Below are 21456 nucleotides of genomic sequence, written 5' to 3' on the forward strand. Positions count from 1 at the left end.
GGGACTTATCTATTTTCAGCCTGTCCAGAATTGCCAACACCTCTTTCCTACGTACCTCAATGCCATCTATTCTATTAGCCTGGGGCTCAGCATTCTCCTCCACAACATTATCTTTTTCCTGAGTGAATACTGACGAAAAATATTCATTTAGTATCTCGCCTATCTCTTCAGACTCCACACACAATTTCCCATCCCTGTCCTTGACTGGTCCTACTCTTTCCCTAGTCATTCGCTTATTCCTGACATACCTATAGAAAGCTTTTGGGTTTTCCTTGATCCTTCCTGCCAAATACTTCTCATGTCCCCAGGGTAGAGGGGTCAATTACTAGGGGGCATAGGTTTAAGGTGAGAGGGGCAAGGTTTAGAGTAGATGTACGAGGCAAGTTTTTTACGCAGAGGGTAGTGGGTGCCTGGAACTCGCTACCGGAGGAGGTAGTGGAAGCAGGGACGATAGGGACATTCAAGGAGCATCTTGACAAATATATGAATAGGATGGGAATAGAAGGATACGGACCCAGGAAGTGTAGAAGATTGTAGTTTAGTCGGGCAGTATGGTCGGCACGGGCTTGGAGGGCCGAAGGGCCTGTTCCTGTGCTGTACATTTCTTTGTTCTTTGTCCCCTCCTTGCTCGTCTTAGCTCTCTCTTTAGATCCTTCCTCGCTACCTTGTAACTATCCATCGCCCCAACCGAAACTTCACACTTCATCTTCACATAGGCCTCCTTCTTCCTCTTAACAAGAGATTCCACTTCCTTGGTAAACCACGGTTCCCTCGCTCGACGCCTTCCTCCCTGTCTGACCGGTACATACTTATCAAGAACATGCAGTAGCTGATCCTTGAACAAGCCCCACTTATCCAGTGTGCCCAACACTTGCAGCCTACTTCTCCACCTTATCCCCCCCAAGTCACGTCTAATGCATCATAATTGCCCTTCCCCCAGCTATAACTCTTGCCCTGCGGTGTATACTTATCCCTTTCCATCATTAACGTAAACGTCACCGAATTGTGGTCACTGTCCCCAAAGTGATCTCCTACCTCCAAATCCAACACCTGGCCTGGTTCATTACCCAAAACCAAATCCAACGTGGCCTCGCCTCTTGTTGGCCTGTCAATATATTGTTTCAGGAAACCCTCCTGCACACACTGTACAAAAAACGACCCATCTATTGTACTCGAACTATATCTTTTCCAGTCAATATTTGGAAAGTTAAAGTCTCCCATAATAACTACCCTGTTACTTTCGCTCATATCCAGAATCATCTTCGCCATCCTTTCCTCTACATCCCTAGAACTATTAGGGGGCCTATAAAAAAACTCCCAACAGGGTGACCTCTCCTTTCCTGTTTCTAACTTCAGCCCATACTACCTCGGAAGAAGAGTCCCCATCTAGCATCCTCTCCGCCACCGTAATACTGCTCTTGACTAACAGCGCCACACCTCCCCCTCTTTTGCCTCCTTCTCTGAGCTTACTAAAACACCTAAACCCCGGAACCTGCAACATCCATTCCTGTCCCTGCTCTATCCATGTCTCCGAAATGGCCACAACATCGAAGTCCCAGGTACCAACCCATGCTGCCAGTTCCCCTACCTTGTTTCGTATACTCCTGGCAGTGAAGTAGACACACTTCAAGCCACCTACCTGAACACTGGCCCCCTCCTGCGACGTCAAATCTGTGCTCCTGACCTCTATACTCTCATTCTCCCTTACCCTAAAACTACAATCCAGGTTCCAATGCCCCTGCTGCATTAGTTTAAACCCCCCCAAAGAGCACTAACAAATCTTCCCCCCCCAGGATATTTGTGCCCCTCAGGTTCAGATGTAGACCATCCTGTCTGTAGAGGTCCCACCTTCCCCAGAAAGAGCCCCAGTTATCCAGAAATCTGAATCCCTCCCGCCTGCACCATCCCTGTAGCCACGTGTTTAAATGCTCTCTCTCCCTATTCCTCATCTCACTATCACGTGGCACGGGCAACAACCCAGAGATAACAACTCTGTTTGTTCTAGTTCTGAGCTTCCATCCTAGCTCCCTGAAAGCCTGCCTGACATCCTTGTCCCCTTTCCTACCTATGTCGTTAGTGCCAATGTGGACCACGACTTGGGGCTGCTCCCCCTCCCCCCTAAGGACCCGGAAAACACGATCCGAGACATCACGTACCCTTGCACCTGGGAGGCAACATACCAAACGTGAGTCTCTCACGCTCCCACAAAATCTCCTATCTGTGCCCCTAACTATAGAGTCCCCAATTACTAATGCTCTGCTCCTCTCCCCCCTTCCCTTCTGAGCAACAGGGACAGACTCCGTGCCAGAGGCCCGTACCCCATGGCTTACCCCTGGTAAGTCCCCCCCCCCCCCCCCACAAGTATCCAAAGCGGTATACTTGTTTCTCAGGGGAACGACCGCAGGGGATCCCTGCACTGACTGCTTTTTCCCAGTCCCTCTTACAGTTACCCACCTATCTCCAATCTTTGGTGTAACTAATTCCCTGAAGCTGCTATCTATGACCCCTTCTGCCTCCCGAATGATCCGAAGTTCTTCCAACTCCAGCTCCAGTTCCCTAACTCGGTCTTGGAGGAGCTGGAGATGGCAGCACTTCCTGCAGGTAAAATCAGCAGGGACACTAACTGCATCCCTCACCTCAAACATCCTGCAGGAGGAACATTGCACTCCCTCCCCTGCCATTCCTCTAACTTTCTACCACGATCTGGCTAACAACTAAATTAAATTTTTATAAAAACTAATAATAATATAATAAAATATGGTACTTAGATCAATGGGTTTTATTATTAGGTTAGAGGAGGAGGGCGGGTGGGAGACACTACACGTGTAGTGTCTCGGGTTTCCTCTCCACCAGAATTTATTGGTGAGGGTCTTCCCAAACGTCCGCGGGTCGACTTCCTGTTCCCGCCTAAAAAACTATTTTTTTTAAAAAAGAAAAATTCTCAGCTCCTGCTGAAATTGACTAACCAGCCAGCTCCACTCCCGCCGAAATCGACTGGCCTGCCCCTGCAAAGACAAGTGCTTTTAAAGGACAGACTTACCTCCCAGCAACCACTTCCGCAATGCTCCCGCTGAAACTGACTCACCAGCTGATCTCACGCCAAAATCGACTGGCCTGCCCCTGCAAAGACAAGTGCTTTTAAAGGACAGACTTACCTCCCAGCAACCACTTCCGCAATGCTCCCGCTGAAACTGACTCACCAGCTGTTCTCACGCCGAAATCGACTGGCCTGTCCCTGCAAAGACAAGTGCTTTTAAAGGTTGACTTACCTCCCAGCAGCCACTTCCGCAATGCTCCCGCTGAAACTGACTCACCAGCTGTTCTCCCGCCGAAATCGACTGGCCTGCCCCTGCAAAGACAAGTGCTTTTAAAGGACAGACTTACCTCCCAGCAACCACTTCCGCAATGCTCCCGCTGAAACTGACTCACCAGCTGTTCTCACGCCGAAATCGACTGGTTTCTAACATTTTCCCAATCTTCTGGCCTACCAAAACCTTTGCAGCATTGTACATTTTTTCTTTTAACTTGATACCATTCTTAACTTCCTTAATTAGCCACAGATGGTGCATCCTTCCATAGTCTTTCTTTCTCAATGGAATATATCTTTATTCAGATTAATGAAATAACTCCTTAAAATACTGCCACTGCTTCTCTATCATGTGCTGGGAGGGTTGTTCTGTAAGTTTGCAGTTTATACAAAAATTGGTGGGATGGTAAATAGTGAGGAGGATATAATTAGAATACAGGAGGATATAGACGGGCTGGTTAGATGGGCTGATCAGTGGCAAATTGAATTCAACCTGGATAAGTGTGAGATGATGCACTTGGGCAGGACAAACAAGGCTAGGGTATACATGACTACGGGAATTCCCGTAACAGCCTCCCCGAACAGGCGCCGGAATGTGGTGACTAGGGGCTTTTCACAGTAACTTAATTTGAAGCCTACTTGTGACTATAAGCGATTTTCATTTCATGAAGAATGGCAGTATCCTGGGAAACACTGAAGATCAGAACGACCTTTGTGTACACGTACACTTGTCCCAGCAGGTAGCAGGGCAGGTGGATAGAGTGGAAGAAGGCACATGGTACACTTGTCTTTATTAGCCAAGACATCGAGTTTAAGAGAAGGGAGGTTATCCTGGAACTGTATGAAACTGTAGTTAGGCCACAGCTGGAGTATTGTATGTAGTTCTGGAATCCACATTGTAGGAGGGATGTGAAAGGGTGCAGAGGAGATTTACCAGGATGTTGTCTGGGCTAGAGACGTTTGGCTATGAAGAGAGACTTGATAGTGAGTTTGTTTTCCTTTGAGCTGAGGGGGACATGATTGAGATGAATAAAGTTATGAGGAGCATAGATGGAGTAGACAGGAAACAATTTCCCCTCAGTGGAGGGATCCATGACCAGGTAGCATAGATTTAATTTAAGGGTCTGGAAGGTTTATCGGGGATGTGAGGGGAAACCTTTTCACCTAGAGGGAGTCCGGAACTCGCTGCCATAAAGGGTAGTGGAGGCAGAAACCCTCATAACACTTAAGTATTTAAATGTGCATTTACGATGTAAAGACATACAAAGCTATGATGAAATGCTGTAAAATGGGATTAGAATAATTAGATGGTTGTTTTTGACTGGTGCAGACGTGATGGGCCGAGGGACCTTTTCTGTGCTGTACATTTCTGATCGTATGACCATCTTCCCTTTTAGCCTATTAATGCATTCCACTTCAGCCAACATGGTCTTCATGCCTTTGTAATTACATTTAGAATCATAGAATTTACAGTGCAAAAGGAGGCCATTCGGCCCATCGAGTCTGCGCCGGCTCTTGGAAAGAGCATCCTACCCAAGGCCAACACCTCCCCCCTATCCCCATAACCCAGTAACCCCACCCAACACTAAGGGCAATTTTGGACACTAAGGGCAATTTATCATGGCCAATCCACCTAACCTGCACATCTTTGGACTGTGGGAGGAAACCGGTGCTCCCGGAGGAAACCCATGCACACACGGGGAGGATGTGCAGACTCCGCACAGACAGTGACCCAAGCCGGAATCGAACCTGGGACCCTGGAGCTGTGAAGCAATTGTGCTATCCACAATGCTACCGTGCATAGATAGATTGATTGATTGATATTTATTATCACATGTACAGTGAAAAATATTTTTCTGTGACCAAGGGAATGTACACAGTACATACATAGTAGCCAAAAGAATAATCGACAGAGTACATTGACAAATGGTACATCAACAAATAGTGATTGGTTACAGTGTGGAAAACATAAATAGCATTATTAGTAACTAAATACGAAGTGAAAAAGAGTTTTAGTAGGTCAGAACGGTAATAAGAGATGAAAGAAAAAGGGTCTGGTTGAGCAAGCTCAGAGTCGCCATGCTCCGGCGCCACCTTGAATCATTTTATTTACGTTAAATCACTAGTTTCAGATCTACATTTCTCACCTTCAAACTGAATGTTATGATCACTCTTAACTAAAGGATCCTTTACAATGAGTCATTAACCCTATCTCATTACACTTTACCAGGTCTAAAGTAGCCTGTTTCCTGTTTGGTTCCAGAATGTATTCCATCCCAACCCAACTTGTCCACCAGGCCAACTTCGACAATTGGAATTGTCCAATCTATATGGAGATTTAAGTCACCCACGATTATTGTTGTGCCCGTCTTTCAGGAGGGAAATTCACTGGCACTTCTCAAGGACAATTCGCGCGGGTTCAATTGCTGTAACAGCCTCACCGAACAGGTGCCGTAATGTGGCGACTTAGGGGCTTTTCACAGTAACTTCATTGAAGCCTACTTGTGACAATAAACGATTATTATTAGAGATGGGCAATAAATGCTAACCTATCCAGGGATGCCCACATCCCATGAATAATTTTTTTTAAATGAAGCAAGAACAAGTCGCCATTATTTCTTGATTGATGCTCTGTCCTACATGGTAGCTATTGTCAGGGAAGTCTATAAACCACTCCCAACAATTGCTACTTTCCTTTGATATTTCTTATCCGTATCCAGACTGATTCTATGTTTTGATCCTCCAAACCAGGATCATGTCTTACAACTGTACTGATCTCATCCTTTATTTAGAGAGCTACCTCAGCCTCTTTGTTTTCTTACTGCCCTTCCGAAATGTTAAATGCCCTTGAATATTTCAGCCTCGGCTGTGGTCACTTTGTAACCATGCCTCTGTAATGACTATCACATTTCACATATTTATTTATGCATCAATTCAGTTATCTTGTTCCAAGTGCTACTGTCTTCAAACAGGATAGAATGGAATTCCTGCAGTGCAGAAGGAGGCCATTCGGCCCATCGAGTCTGCACCAACCCTTGTTCCGATAGAGCCCCCTAACTGGGTCCAATCATCCATTCCAAGCCCCGTAACCCCACCTAATTTATGGGCATTCACCTAACCTGCACATCTTTGGACTGTGGGAGGAAATCGCTAATATATTAAGCAAATTGAAGGAGGTTCAATTGAAATGCTGCTGAACCTGCAAGGAACTGAGTATTTGGGACCTTTAATGGTGAAGGGAGGAGGTAAGGGGCAAGTGTTGCACCTTCTGCAATCGCAGGGGAAGGTGCTGTATTATAGTACTTGTTACATTGTAATTTTAAGTTAATGCTTGTACCTTTCCAGTATGTGTTTAAACAACTGCCCAGTACAAAGAGGAAAACACTTAATACTCACCAATCACCTACCTGCACAACTAATTAGTGCCTCTCACCATCTCAGGCTCCCTTTCTTGGACCACCTCATTTTGTGAAATCTAGAACAGCACCTCACTTAATACACTGAATTTTCTCACTTATCAAATTCCAGATACAAGCACTCCGTTTCATTGCAACTTAGGAGAGACTGCCAAATTGACATACAAAAGCAGGCAGAAAACCGCTGAGAGCATCTTTCTCTCTACCTAATATTCAGTTCTGAATACTGATGAGAATGAGTTCCTCTGGAACTGAGCTGTAAACTAAATAGTTGAGGAGAGGATTCATTAGACAAGAGATTTGGATAAGTAAGAGAAAGGACAAGGCAATACTGCAATTGGGTACTCTAAATTTATTTTTAAAAACTTACGACGTACCAAATAAGGACAGAGTAGAAAAATGGTTTAAAAAAGAGAACTAAAGACTATTACACACAGTATTTGGAACAAGATGGATGAATTGATAGTAAAATAAATAAATAAGTATGATATGATAACCATTACATGGGTGGCTCAGCCGTATAGGGAGGCCGGAGATAGGCCAAGAAATAAATAGTTATAGGGTATTCTTTGGTGGTGTTGGAGCAAAAAGACATTCTGTCATAGCAGATGATTCCAGGGTGGTATATTGTTTCCTTGGTTCCAGGGTGAAGAATATCACTGGCTGCATCAACGGGGCCGAGGTGGAGATGGTTCACAGCTTCAAATACCTAGGGGTGCGCATGTCCAAAAATCTGTCCTGGTCCACCCACGTCGACGCAACCACCAAGAAAGCACAACAGCGCCTATACTTCCTCAGGAAACTAAGGAAATTCAGCATGTCCACATTAACCCATGCCAACCTTTACAGATGCACCATAGAAAGCATCTATCTGGCTGCATCACAGCCAGGTATGGCAACTGCTCGGCCCAGGACCGCAACAAACTTCCGAGAGTCGTGAACACCACCCAGTCGATGACACAAACCTGCCTCCCATCCATTGACTCCATTTACACCTCCCGCTGCCTGGGGAAAGCAGGCAGCATAATCAAAGACCCCTCCCACCCGGCTTACTCACACTTCCAACTTCTTCCATCGGGCAGGAGATACAGAAGTCTGAGAACATGCACACACAGACTCAAAAACAGCTTCTTCCCCGCTGTTACCAGATTCCTAAATGACCCTCTTATGGACTGACCTCATTAACACTACACCCTGTATGCTTCATCCGGTGCATTGTGTACCTTGTGTTGCCCTATTATGTATTTTCTTTTATTCCCTTTTCTTCCCATATACTTAATGATCTGTTTTTGGGTTTTTTAAATATATTTATTCAAATTTTTCACCCGATTTTCAACAACCCCCCCGCCCCCCCCAAAGAAAGAAACAACACAACAATCAAAAATTATACATTGGATTTCCCCCCATATACAATAACCCCCCATATGACATTTAAAAGCACCAATAGGGAAGCCCCCCCGGCCCCTCGGCTGCTGCTGCTGCTGACCTCCTCCTAACGCTCCGCGACTCTAGGAACGTTTGCCACCGCCTGAGGAACCCCTGCACAGACCCTCGCAAGGCAAACTTTATCCTCTCTAGCTTGATGAACCCTGCAATGTCATTGATCCAAGCTTCCACACTGGGGGCTTCGCATCTTTCCATAATAGCAAAATCCTCCGCCGGGCTACCAGGGACGCAAAGGCCAGAATACCGGCCTCGTTCGCCTCCTGCACTCCCGGCTCGTCTGTTACCCCAAATAATGCTAACCCCCAGCTCGGCTTGACTCGGGCTTTCACCGCCTTGGACATAGTCCTCGCAAAACCCATCCAGTGCCGGGCACGACCAGAACATATGGACATGATTTGCCTGGCTTCCCGAGCACCTCCCACATCTGTCCTCCACCCCAAAGAACCTACTCCACCTCACCCCTGTCATATGCGCTCTGTGAGTAACTTTGAACTGTATTAGGCTGAGCCTGGCGCAAGAGGAGGAAGAATTAACCCTACTCAGGGCATCAGCCCACAGACCCTCATCCAGCTCCTCCCCCAGCTCCTCCTCCCACTTGCCCTTTAACTCCTCCACCGAGGCCTCCTCCTCTTCCTTCAGCTCCTGGTAAATCACCGAAACTTTGCCTTCTCCAACCCATACAGCCGAAATCACCCTGTCCTGAATCCCCTGTGCCGGGAGCAGCGGGAATTCCCTCACCTGCCGCCTCAGAAACGCCCTCACTTGCATGTACCTGAAAGCGTTTCCCGGGGGTAACCCAAACTTTTCCTCCAGCGCCCCTAGGCTCGCAAACGTCCCATCGATGAAAGGTCCCCCATTCTTCTAATCCCTGCCCGATGCCAGCTCCGAAACCACCCCCCCCCCCCCCCCCCCCCCCCCCCCCCATCCATCCTTCCCGGGACGAACCGATGATTCTCCCGAGTCGGGGACCAAACCGAGGCTCCCACCTCGCCCCTGTGTCGCCTCCACTGCCCCCAGATCTTCAACGTCACTGCCATCACCGGACTCGTGGTGTACCTTGTCGGTGAGAGCGGCAGCGGTGCCGTCGCCAGCGCCCTCAGGCTCATGCCCACACAGGACGCCATCTCTAGCCTCTTCCACTCCGCTCCCTCTCCCTCCATTACCCACTTACGGATCATCGCCACATTGGCTGCCCAATAATAGCCACAGAAATTCGGCAGCGCCAGCCCCCCCCCCCCCCCCCCCCCCCCTGTCCCTGCTACACTCCAGAAACACACTCTTCACCCTCGGGGTCTTATTCGCCCACACAAAACCCATGATGCTCCTACTTACCCGTTTGAAAAAGGCCTTGAGGATCACAGTGGGAAGGCACTGGAACACAGAGAAACCTCGGGAGGACCGTCATTTTGACCGACTGCACCCTGCCCGCTAGTGAGAGTGGCAGCATATCCCATCTTTTAAAATGCTCCACCAACCGCGTCAAATTGAGCATGTGCAGGGCCCCCCAACTCCTAGCTACTTGGATCCCCAGGTGCTGAAATCTCCTTTCCGCCCTCTTCAGCGGTAGCTCGTCTATCCCCCTTCCCTGGTCCCCTGAATGCACCACAAAGAGCTCACTCTTCCCTACGTTGAGTTTATACCCCGAAAAATCCCCAAACTCCCTTAGGATCCACATGACCTCCGCCATCCCCTCCACTGGATCTGCCACATACAGCAACAGGTCGTCAGCATACAACGACACCCGGTGTTCCTCTTTCTCTCCCCCCCCCCCCCCCCGACCAGTCCCTGGACTCCCTTAGTGCCATGGCCAGAGGCTCAATTGCCAGTGCAAACAACAAGGGGGACAGGGGGCACCCCTGTCTCATCCCCCGGTACAGCCGAAAGTACTCCGACCTCCGCCAATTCGTAGCCACACTCGCCACCGGGGCTCTATATAGCAGCCTGACCCAGCTGATGAACCCCTCCCCGAACCCAAACCTCCACAACACATCCCAAAGATACTCCCACTCCACCCAGTCAAAGGCCTTCTCTGCGTCCATAGCTGCCACTACCTACGCTTCCCCCTCCACCGGGGGCATCATAATCACATTGAGGAGCCTCAGCACATTTGTATTTAATTGCCTACCCTTCACAAATCCCGTCTGGTCCTCATGAATCACCCCCGGGACACAGTCCTCAATTCTCGTAGACAGCACCTTTGCCAGCAACTTAGTATCAACATTGAGGAGCGAGATCGGTCTATACGACCCACATTGCAGTGGATCCTTGTCCCGCTTCAGGATCAAAGAAATCAGCGCCCTAGACATTGTCGGGGGCAAGGTCCCCCCTCCCTCGCCTTATTGAAAGTACTCACTAGCAACGGGCCCAGCAGGTCCACGTATTTCCTGTAGTATTCAACCGGGAACCCATCCAGCCCCGGGCCTTCCCCGCCTGCATGCTCCCCAATCCTTTAACCAGCTCCTCCAACTTAATGATCTGTTGAGCTGCTTGCAGAAAAATACTTTTCACTGTACCTCAATACACATGACAATAAACCAATCCATTCCATTCCAGAGGGGGAGTGTGAGCAGCCAGAGGCCATGGTCCATTTTCCTACCAATGATGTTGATATAAAAAGGGTTAGGGTCCACCAGGCTGTTTTAATGGAGGGTTACTCCTGATCCTATGCAGCAGTGAATACAACAATAGGATAAAGCGGATGAATGCGAGGTTGGAGAGATGGTGCAGGAGGGAGGGTTTTTGTTTCTTGGGGTATTGCAACCGTCAGGGGAGGGCACTGGCTGGACGGAATGCCCCTAACCAGGCCGGGACCAATATCCTTGTGGGCAAGTTAACTTGTGCTGTTGGGGAGGGTTAAAACTAGCGAAGCAAGGCAATGGGAAACTGTGATAGATTCAGAAGGATGAAAAGAGCAGCTGGAAATTGAAGGCAGAAAATTAGCATGAGAGTTTTAGAGGTAAAGACTGCAAAGTAGGCAAAATAAGTCTGATTGTGGTTACTGGTATCTTAGCAGTCCCTCAGGATTGAGGATGACTTGCTTCCACTCTGGTTAAGGTTCCGAGTTGGCTGGTAAATTCAGTGTATGATCTACAGATGCTGCTGCATGTGCAGCAGGTGGTTCTTAAAGGGTCAAGTAGATGAGAGGTTTGGAAGTTTTTCATTCTGTTCAACGCCTCAACTTTGAAATCTCTTTTTTTATTAAGGCATTTGTATAAACATTAAACACAAACCAACACAAGAGTAAGAACAAACTGAAACCTCATAACAAATGAATAACTACCCGAACACCCCAACCTCCCTGCCGTTCCTCTCCTCCCATCCTGCTTTCCCCATTTTAACCCCTTTATCTCTCTCTCACCCCCCCCCCCCCCCCCCCCAAAAACAAGTTTTACGTTGAATGGCTTGCATCTCCAGGCAAACCCATCAACTGACCCTCTTAAGGCGAACTTAATTTTCAACAGCCTTGGGGACTCCGCCAGGTTGCTCACCCACAGCCCTGGCTTCGGTGGCTCTGAATCCCTCCACTCCAGCAGAATCCGTCTCCGGGCTACCAGGGAAGCAAAGGCTACAACGTCAGCCTCTCTTGCTGCCTGGACACCCAGGTCTTCCGCCATCAAATATCGCCACTTCTGGACTCTGGGCCCAGCCCATTAACTCCTTGTAGGTCTTGGACACCTTGCCCTCCCCCACTCCTTCCTTCGACACCACCTTATCTTGTAATCCTGGCGACGGCTGACCGGGAAAGGCCGGCACCTGCTTCCTCACATAATAATAATCTTTATTAGTGTCACAAGTAGGCTTACATTAACACTGCAATGAAGTTACTGTGAAAATCCTCTAGTCACCACACTCTGGCACCTGTTCGGGTACATTTAGGGAGAATTCAGAATGTCCAATTCACTCAACAAGCACCTCTTTCGGGACTTGTGGGAGGAAACCGGAGCACCCGGAGGAAACCCACGCAGACATGGAGAATGTGCAGACTCCGTCCGCACAGAAAGTGATCCACGCGGTAATCGTACCCGGGACCCTGGTGCTGTGAAGCAACAGTGCCAATCACTTTGCTACCATGCCGCCCATAGTCCCGTACCTGTAAGTATCAGAACCTGTTCCTCCTGGACAGCTCTTATTCCCCCTCCAATCCCTCTTCCCGTAACAGCCTCCCTGAACAGGCGCCGGAATGTGGCGACTAGGGGCTTTTCACAGTAACTTCATTTGAAGCCTACTTGTGACAATAAGCGATTTTCATTTCATTCATTTCATATACCTGAAAAGTTGCTCCCACAAACAGGTCCCCAAACCACTCGATCCCTGCCCTTCGCCACCCCCAAAGCCCTGCATCCAAACCCCCCCACCGGTACAAATCTCTGACTACTGAAAATCGGTGCCTATACCGAGGCAACTTACAACCTCGCATGCTGCCACCACTGTCCCCACACCCGCAGGGCTGCCACCAGCACAGGGCTCATGAAGTACTTGGCTGGCGAGAACAGCAGAGGCGCTGTCAACAATGCCCCCAAACCCTGACCCTTGCAAGAAGCTGCCCCATGCCGACTCTGCCCCCACAATCCACTTCCTTACCATAGCAATATTCGCTGCCCAATAATAATTCATTCTGTTTTGCAAGGCCACCCCCCTCCCCTCTCGCTCCAACAGCACCTTCTTTACCCCTGGGGTTTTCCCTGCCCACACAAATCCGAGACCAAAGCATTAACTTTCCTAAAGAATGATTTTGGACAAGGATTGGGAGGTTCTGAAAAACAAATAAAAGCACAGTCAGTCTCATTGTCTGCACTCGCCCCGCAAGCGATAGCGGCAGCACATCCCACCTCTTGAAATCCCCCCATTTCAGTTCCACCAGCCGCGTCAGATTCAATTTGTTCAGTTCTTCCCATCCCTGCGCAACTGCCCCACCACCTTAAACGGCAGCTCGCCAACCTCCTCTACTACCCTCGGTCGGGAAGACCTCACTCTTCCCCATGTTTAGCTTGTGTCCGGAAAACCAGCCAAACTCCTAAAATACTCATAATTCCCCCAATGCCTCTCAGTAGGTCTGAGATATAAAGCAACAGGTCGTCCGCATACAGCAAGACCCTGTGCTCTAACACCCCACCCCGCACAACAATCTCCAACTCATTGACGCTCTAAGCGCCATCACCAATGGCTCTATTGCCAAGGCAAAAAGCAAAGGGGAGAGTGGGCACCCCTGCCTTGTCCCACAGTGTAACCCAAAGTACCCTGAGCTCACCCGATTGTCCGTACACTCACTACCAGCACCCTATAAACAATCGGACCCAGTCTACAAACCGCAGCCTGAACCCAGCCCACAAGTATTCCCATCCCATCCAGTCGAATGGCGTTTCTGCATCCATTGCAACCGCCATCTCCACAACCTGTCCCTCCAGGGGCATCATTATCACATTTAGTAATCTCCTGACATTCCCCGACAGTTGCCTACCATTTACGAATCTCGTCAGATCTTCCCCTATCACCCCCAGCACACAGTCCTCAATTCACGAATCCAAGATTTTTGCCAACAATTTGGCATTCATTTAGCAATGTTATCGGGCGGTAGGACAAGCACTACTCCGGATCTTTACCACCTTTAATATTCGGGATTTGGACGCCTGCGATAATGTAGGATGGAGCTCCCCCTTTTCCCTCCCCTCATTGTATGCCTGAACCAGCAGGGTCCCCAGGTCCCCAGCAAACGTCTTAGAAAATTCTACAGGAAACCCATCCGGGGCCTTCCCTGCCAGCATCGCCCCCATGCCCTCCATCAGTCCAATGGAGGCCCCCAGCCCCTCCACCAGGTCCTTCGCCACATTCCCTTCTCGCTCGCTCTCTCTCTCGCCCTCTCTTTCTCTCTCTCTATCTCTCTCTTTCTTTCCCCCATCCCATGGCTGGGGGCTCCAATTCGTAGAGCCTCCTATAAAAATAATGTTCTCTGCCGTTGTAAGACACCCAGAGGGGGGCCGAGTACAGCATCCCGAACTCCACCCCCTTAAAGAGGGCAATCTTCACTCACTTAAACCCAGTCCTCCTCTTCACCAGGTCCGGGTATACCTGGAGCTCATTGCCTTCCCACATGCACCTTCTCATCTTCCTTGCCCACCGCCATGTCTTCTCCTTGTTGAGGAATCGGTGGAGCCGCACCACAATCGCCCTCGGCGGTTCGTTCACCTGCGGCTTCTCATCAGTGCCCTATGCGCCCTGTCGACTTCCAGGGGCCGGTCAAAGGCTCCCTCCTCCGTCAACTCCAGCATTGTGGCTACATATGAGCCAGCATCCACTCCTTCGATGCCCTCGGGCATCCCCACGATTCTTAAGTTTTGTCTCTGGGAGTGGTTCTTCAGATCCTCCACATTCCCCTTTAGCCGCTTCTGTGTCTCCCGCATCATTCTGATCTCAGCCGCCAAAGAGGTAAGCTGCTCCTTTTGCTCCCCCACTGCCTCCTCCACTTTCCGAGTAGCTTGGCCCTGGGGGCTCCAGCCTCTTCCACCCAATCAATTCCCGTTTTTAGCGGTTCCACCACCTTGGCTCGGTCCTCCTGGGCTTCCCTCCTTTGCTGGCTGAACTTCTCATTTAAGAGGTCCACCAGCTGTTCCGTTGGCCACTGGGCAGGCAGGGCTGACCCTTTACCCTCTATCATCTTCACCAGGGGTGCACAAAGAATTTCTTGCTCAAACAGCAACCTTCTCTAAGGTCAACCCACGGAAAGCCGCCAGATGGGGTACCGGACGAGCACTCGGGTCTTGCTCGGATGAGCTGACGGAGGTATTCGCAGACATGTTCAACCTCTCTACAACAATCGGAGGTCCCTATCTGCTTCAAGGAGACGACCATCATCCCTGTACCAAAAAAACATCAAGCAGCATGCCTTAATGACTAACGTCCAGTGGCTCTAACATCCATCATCATGAAGTGCTTCGAAAGGTTAGTCATGGCACAAAACAACTCCAGCCTCCCAGATTGCCTTGATCCACTAGAGTTCGCCTACCGCTGCAACAGGTCCACAGCAGATGCCATCTCCATGGCCCTGCACTCTACCCTGGACACCTAGATAACAAAGACACTTATGTCAGACTCCTATTTATTGACTACAGCTCAGCCTTCAACACCATCATTCCTACGAAAGTCATCTCCAAACTCCGTGGACTTGGCCTCGGCTCCTCCCTCTGCGACTGGATCCTGAACTTTCTAACCCACAGGCCACAATCCGTAAAGATAGGTAACAACACCACCTCCACGATCATCCTCAACACTGGTGCCCCACAAGGCTGTGTCCTCAGCCCCCTACTATAATCCTTATACACCTATGACTGTGGCCAAATTCGTCTCCAACTCGATTTTCAAATTTGATGATGACACCACCGAGAGGGTCGGATTTCAAACAGTGACAAGATTGAGTACAGTAATGAGATAGAGAATCTGGTGAATTGGTACGACGACAATAATCTCCCTCCATGTCAACAAAACCAAGGGGATTGTCATTGACTTCAGGAAGCGTAGTGGAGAACATGCCCCTGTCTACATCAATGGGAACAAAGTAGAAAGGATCAAGAGCTTCATGTTTTTAGGTGTACAAATCACCAACAGCCTGTCCTGGTCCCCCCATGCCGACACTAGTTAAGAGAGCCCACCAACAACTCTACTTTCTCAGAAGACTAAGGATATTTGGCATGCCAGCTACGACCCTCACCAACTTCTACAGATGCACCATAGAAAGCATTCTTTCTGGTTGTATCACAGCTTGGTTTGGAGCCTGCTCTGCCCAAGACCGCAGGAAACTACAAAAGGTCGTGAATGTAGCCCAGTCCATCACGCAAACCAGCCTCCCATCCATTACTCTATCTATAATTCCCTCTGCCTCGGAAAGGCAGCCAGCATAATTAAGGACCCCACGCACCCCGGACATACTCTCTTCCACCCTCTTCCGTCAGGAAAAAGATACCAAAGTTTGAGGTCACGTCCCAACCGACTCAAGAACAGCTTCTTCCCTACTGCTATCAGACTTTTGAATGGACCTACCTCGTATTAAGTTGATCTTTTCTCTACACCTTGTTATAACTGTAACATATTCTGCAGTCTCCTTCCTTCTCTATGTACGGTATGCATTGTTTGTACAGCATGCAAGAAACAATACTTTTCACTGTATACCAATACATGTGACAATAATAAATCAAATGAAATCAATAACCTTTTGTTGGAGTGCCTCCTGGCCAGGTAATGCCATGATTTTGAAAATTCTCATCCTTGTTTTTAAATTCCATCTATGACATTGTTGCTCATTGTCCCTCTAACCTACTCCACCCCTACAATCCTGAGAAATCTCTGCATTTCTGGCCTCTTGCACATCCCCCGTTTTAATTGCTACATGGACCGTTCTCTCCGCTTATTGGACCAAAAGTTTTGGAATTCCTTCTTGGCTTTCTGCCTCTTATACTTTCTCTCCTTCAGACACTCCCTAAAATCTACCTCTGTGACCAAGCCTTCAGTCATCTTTCCTAGTATTAAGAAGCATTCTCAGGCCCCGTTAGGATTTGGCTGATATCATTCCTGTGAAGTGCCTTGGGACTTTTTAACTATACATTGTGTCATCCGTGGCTCCCTTGATAGCACTTCAACCTTCGTCACAAGATCCTGGGTTTGTGTTCCATTCCAGGACTTGAGCACAAAAATCAAGGCTGGTACTCGAGTACAGCATTGAGGGAATACATACCTTTTTGGAGGTGCTGTCTTTTGAATGAGACTGCTGAAAGCAATCATATTGCATGCTTTGATGGAAGTAACATATCTCGGAGCACTATTTTGAAATTGAAATGAAATGAAAATTGCTTATTGTCACAAGTAGGCTTCAAATGAAGTTACTGTGAAAAGCCCCTAGTCGCCACATTCCGGCGCCTGTTCGGGGAGGCTGGTACGGGAATTGAACCGTGCTGCTGGCTTGCCTTGGTCTGCTTTCAAAGCCAGCGATTTAGCTCTGTGCTAAACCAGACCAGAAGAAAATGTGTTTCCCTTTCCCCTGACCAATCCTTCATTCAGAGTCTCATAAACTGACCATCTGGTTGTTATCGCACTGCTGTTTGTAGGAAGTAAAATTGCTGCCAAATTTACTATTAGAACAGTTACAACTACTTTGCTGACTGATATCTGAGGGTTGCAAAAAAAAAGCATTATATAAATACAAAATTTTGTTTCCCAATGTTGCAATTCCATACCAGTTGTTACTTCGGGTTGACCTAAAAGTGTTGCTTTGAGGAGTGAATTTAACCATACAGGACAGTCGCTTACAGTGAAATATTAATATGGAAGTGTGCTTATTTGAATTGCCACATCCATAAATGTTGCAAAGACGTCTTATCTGCAGCTTATTGGTGTGTTAATCTTTGTTGTACCCTATCTTCAGGGACATCATGCTCTATAAGAACATTTGTTTCTATATGATTTATAACACAGGGTGAGATTATGATAATTTTGTGGCATGACTTAGGTTAGCACCAGCCATTAGCACGGTAGCATTGTGGGTAGCACAATTGCTTCACAGCTCCAGGGTCCCAGGTTCGATTCCGGCTTGGGTCACTGTCTGTGCGGAGTCTGCACATCCTCCCCGTGTGTGCGTGGGTTTCCTCCGGGTGCTCCAGTTTCCTCCCACAGTCCAAAGATGTGCAGGTTAGGTGGATGGGCCATGATAAATTGCCCATAGTGTCCAAAACTGCCCTTCGTGTTGGGTGAGGTTACTGGGTTATGGGGATAGGGTGGAGGTGTTGACCTTGGGTAGGGTGCTCTTTCCAAGAGCCGGTGCAGACTCGATGGGCCGAATGGCCTCCTTCTGCACTGTAAGTTCTATGATTCCCTGCAGATTGAGTTCCTGATCATCCCTATGTGGCTCAGAGATAGATGATGGCTAAAGTTCTCAAAGCTGGGAGGAAGAAATTAGGTCAGAGTTCTCTTGAATTGCTCTGCTAATGGCTATCGCAAACTAACATTGTGAGAAATTGACACCAAAAAGAATTTAAAATAAATTGTGCTGAATCTGCACCGGCTCCTGGAAGGAGCACCCTACCCAAGGTCAACACCTCCACCCTATTCCCATAACCCAGCAACTCCACCCAACACATAAGGGCAATTTTGGACACTAAGGGCAATTTATCACGGCCAATCCACCTAACCTGCATATCTTTGGACTGTGGGAGGAAACCAGAGCACCCGGAGGAAACTCACGCACACACAGGGAGGATGTGCAGACTCCGCACAGACAGTGACCCAAGCCGGAATCGAACCTGGGACCCTGGAGCTGTGAAGCAATTGTGCTATCCACAATGCTACCGTGCTGCCCCATAATAATCACTTATTGTCACAAGTAGGCTTCAATGAAGTTACTGTGAAAACCCCCTAGTCGCCACATTCCGGCGCCTGTTTAGGGAGGCCAGTACGGGAATTGAACCCGCGCTGCTGGCATTGTTCTGCATTACAGGCCAGCTGTTCAGCCCACTGTGCTAAACATCTATTAATTGAAATGAAGTATTCAAACATGTCGCTGTTGTTCTGGTTGTTAAACTGTACTCAAGTAAAATTATTATTTATAATACTTGTGCTCTTTTTCATAGATTGGAATAATAGAAAGTAATGGCGAAATAAAAATTTTCACAGATCAAAATGTTAGTCCAGCAAAAAGTAAGTATCTTATCATTAATGAAACCATGGGGAAGGCACATTCCCATATGTTGGGAGGGTGGAATGGGATACGTTCTGCAAACTATAATTAACTTTAAAAAGCAAATTGGTAGAAATTACAAGGTTCATTAGGTGGCTGCTCCCTGCTTGGTCGATATAAACCTGGGATGGGAGTAGGAGTATGGAGAAACTTGTTTGGAAGAATAGTTTTGAAAAATGGGCTTTCTAGTACAATCTGCAGATTGATGAACACAAAGTAAAGACTGGTTACGTTTTCTCCATTTCACTTCATTAAACAGCTAATATGCTCCCAGACCTAAGCCAGTAGTACTCCAAATCCAATTGTTGCCCAAAACTAATCATTGGGAGATGTGTGAGAATGGTTGAGCATTATTTTCTCATTCTTCTCATACAAATAATAATAATCTTTAATATAAGTAGGCTTATATTAACACTGCAATGAAGTTACTGTGAAAAGCCCGAGTCACCATTCCGGCAGGTATACAGAGGGAGAATTCAGAATATCCAATAACAGCACATATTTCAGGACTTGTGGGAGGAAACCGGAGCACCCGGAGGAAACCCCCTGAGACACGGGGAGAACGTGCAGACTCCGCACAGATAGTGACTCAAGCCGAGAATCGAACCTCTGACCCTGGTGCTGTGAAGCAACGGTGTTAATCACTGTGCTATCGAGCTGCCAAATGTCAAGCAGATAACAATTTGGTTGTGAGTAGGAAACTCCACTTGAAAAAAGCCATGTCACATGAACTGTGATATAGCTTTTAGCCCTCTACTGTATCATGCTACCTGAATTATTTAATGCTAAACTGAATCTAGCAGAACTTGGTACTTTGGTGGTGCTGATGGTTAAGCAATTAATTGAAATGATGTAAATATTCACGTTTATATATGTAGCTAGAGAGCGAGAGATGCATATAGTTCCTGATCTCCTGGGTCAAGTGGTTGCAGGTCCAGTGTCCAAAATCCAGCACCTTCATAACTGAAACTGCCAGATTTTGTATTTTCCTGGTTTTGGAACTGAGACCTGTAAATAGGCTGAACATCAGACCAGAAAACTGCACATGTCTGCTGGGCATCCCCAGAGAAGCTTCGTGAAGACTCTCAGGTGACTGACTCTCAGATGTTGGAAGATAGGAAATGGGGGTCAGTGACCAGGAAGGAGGAGATTACAGCAATCAGAAATTGGGGCATTCTGTGGCCAATAGCAACCCATGTTTCTCATGCATTCCTTCACCTTTTTGACTTTTTATTCAAGCCTGCAAGTGTTTACCTTTTCTGGTAGATTGTTGGCAATGGTTGCTTAAGCTATGTTGTCTTAGACAGCTGCATTCGGGGCAAACCAATCGCATAAATGGAGCACGAAATGGATATTAGGCCTCTTGGGTAGATGCAAAAGCACTAATGCCTGTTTGATACAGGCCCTGGATGCCTCATTTGATGTCTATACCAATATCACATTTGGAAATCAGCTGCAGAATATGTGTGCTGTCTGCCATGTTGGGCTCCTGGAAAGCAGGTGATTAATATCCGTGTTTTGGGGAATTCCAAATTTTGGATGATGTTCGTGTTATCAGTTTTCTATTTTTTTAAGGGCAGCACAGTGAGTGGTTGGCAACACAGCGGCAGGGACTCTGGTTCGATTCTGACCTTGGGTGACTGTGTGGAGTTTGCAATTTCTCCTTGTGTCTGTGGATTTCTTTCACCTGTCAAAAGATGTGCAGGTTAGGTGGATTGGCCATGCTAAATTACCCCTTGGTGTACAAAGGTTAGATGGGTTACTGTGATAGGGTGGGGGAGTGGGCCTGGATGAGGTTCTTTTTTGGAGGGTCAGTCCAGATTCGATGTGACAAATGGCCTCCTGCATGTAGGATAGAATAAAGTGAAATGTGTCTGTATTGCTTTGGTGTTTGAATCTTCTGTATGTAAATTAGCAATTTTTTCCAATATCTGGTTCCACTGAGCAACCTCTCCCTTCTTTACACAAGTTCTGTTGACTCAGCAGTTCCTTTTCCAATCCAAAATATCATATATTTCACAGGTGCCTGCAGGCCTTTAGTCGCTCTCACCTAACTGATTATTCGTGAAGTAAGCCTGGACAATGGGTATTGGCATGCTATTTGACTAAGGGCACTACAATTGAGCCCAGTCCTGTTCTCCCTTGACATCCACACATTTACTTTTCAGCAGGGATCACTGGATATTGAACAGAAACTTTGGAAAATTTTGTCCCCCACTTCATTCCAAAAGTGCAGAGGGAAGAAAATGCCCTTACTTGATGATCATCTAGTTTAAAAGAAGAACTTTTTCTTAGGACAGTGCCTGGCTGTATTACCACACCTAGATATTCAGATTGAAGTTTCATGGTATCAGCCCTTAATGTACCACACTACTGGGGTAATAGTCTCAATCTTACCTGCTGAGTGTAGCTACTTTTTTTTTTTGACAGGAGCAAAAAATTGGCCATTGAAAGTGCAAGCAAGATTATCCTGCATAATGAGTATAGTGCTGTGATTGCTTCCAACTATTGGCTTCTATCAAAAAAAAACGATTTGATTTAAAAACTAAAATTCCAAAAGTATATTTAGT

The 21456-nt window shown here is 47.6% G+C and overlaps 1 protein-coding gene across 9 annotated transcripts in view; it reads left to right on the forward strand.

The window, feature by feature from the left end:
• The window catches only part of LOC140421249 (transcription factor Dp-1-like), a 114944-nt gene that overhangs the window by 15373 nt on the left and 78115 nt on the right, over positions 1 to 21456 (forward strand). For 7 of the 9 annotated variants that reach the window (XM_072505818.1, XM_072505815.1, XM_072505820.1 and 4 more), the window contains exon 3: positions 18780 to 18846. The exons of the other annotated variants lie outside the window; for them this stretch is intronic. In XM_072505818.1, coding sequence (XP_072361919.1) covers positions 18780 to 18846 — 67 coding nt within the window. The remainder of the gene's footprint in view (positions 1 to 18779; positions 18847 to 21456) is intronic. 9 annotated transcript variants of the gene reach the window in all.

Source organism: Scyliorhinus torazame, chromosome 5 (genome assembly GCF_047496885.1).
Source record: "Scyliorhinus torazame isolate Kashiwa2021f chromosome 5, sScyTor2.1, whole genome shotgun sequence".
Taxonomy (NCBI): Eukaryota; Metazoa; Chordata; class Chondrichthyes; order Carcharhiniformes; family Scyliorhinidae; genus Scyliorhinus; species Scyliorhinus torazame.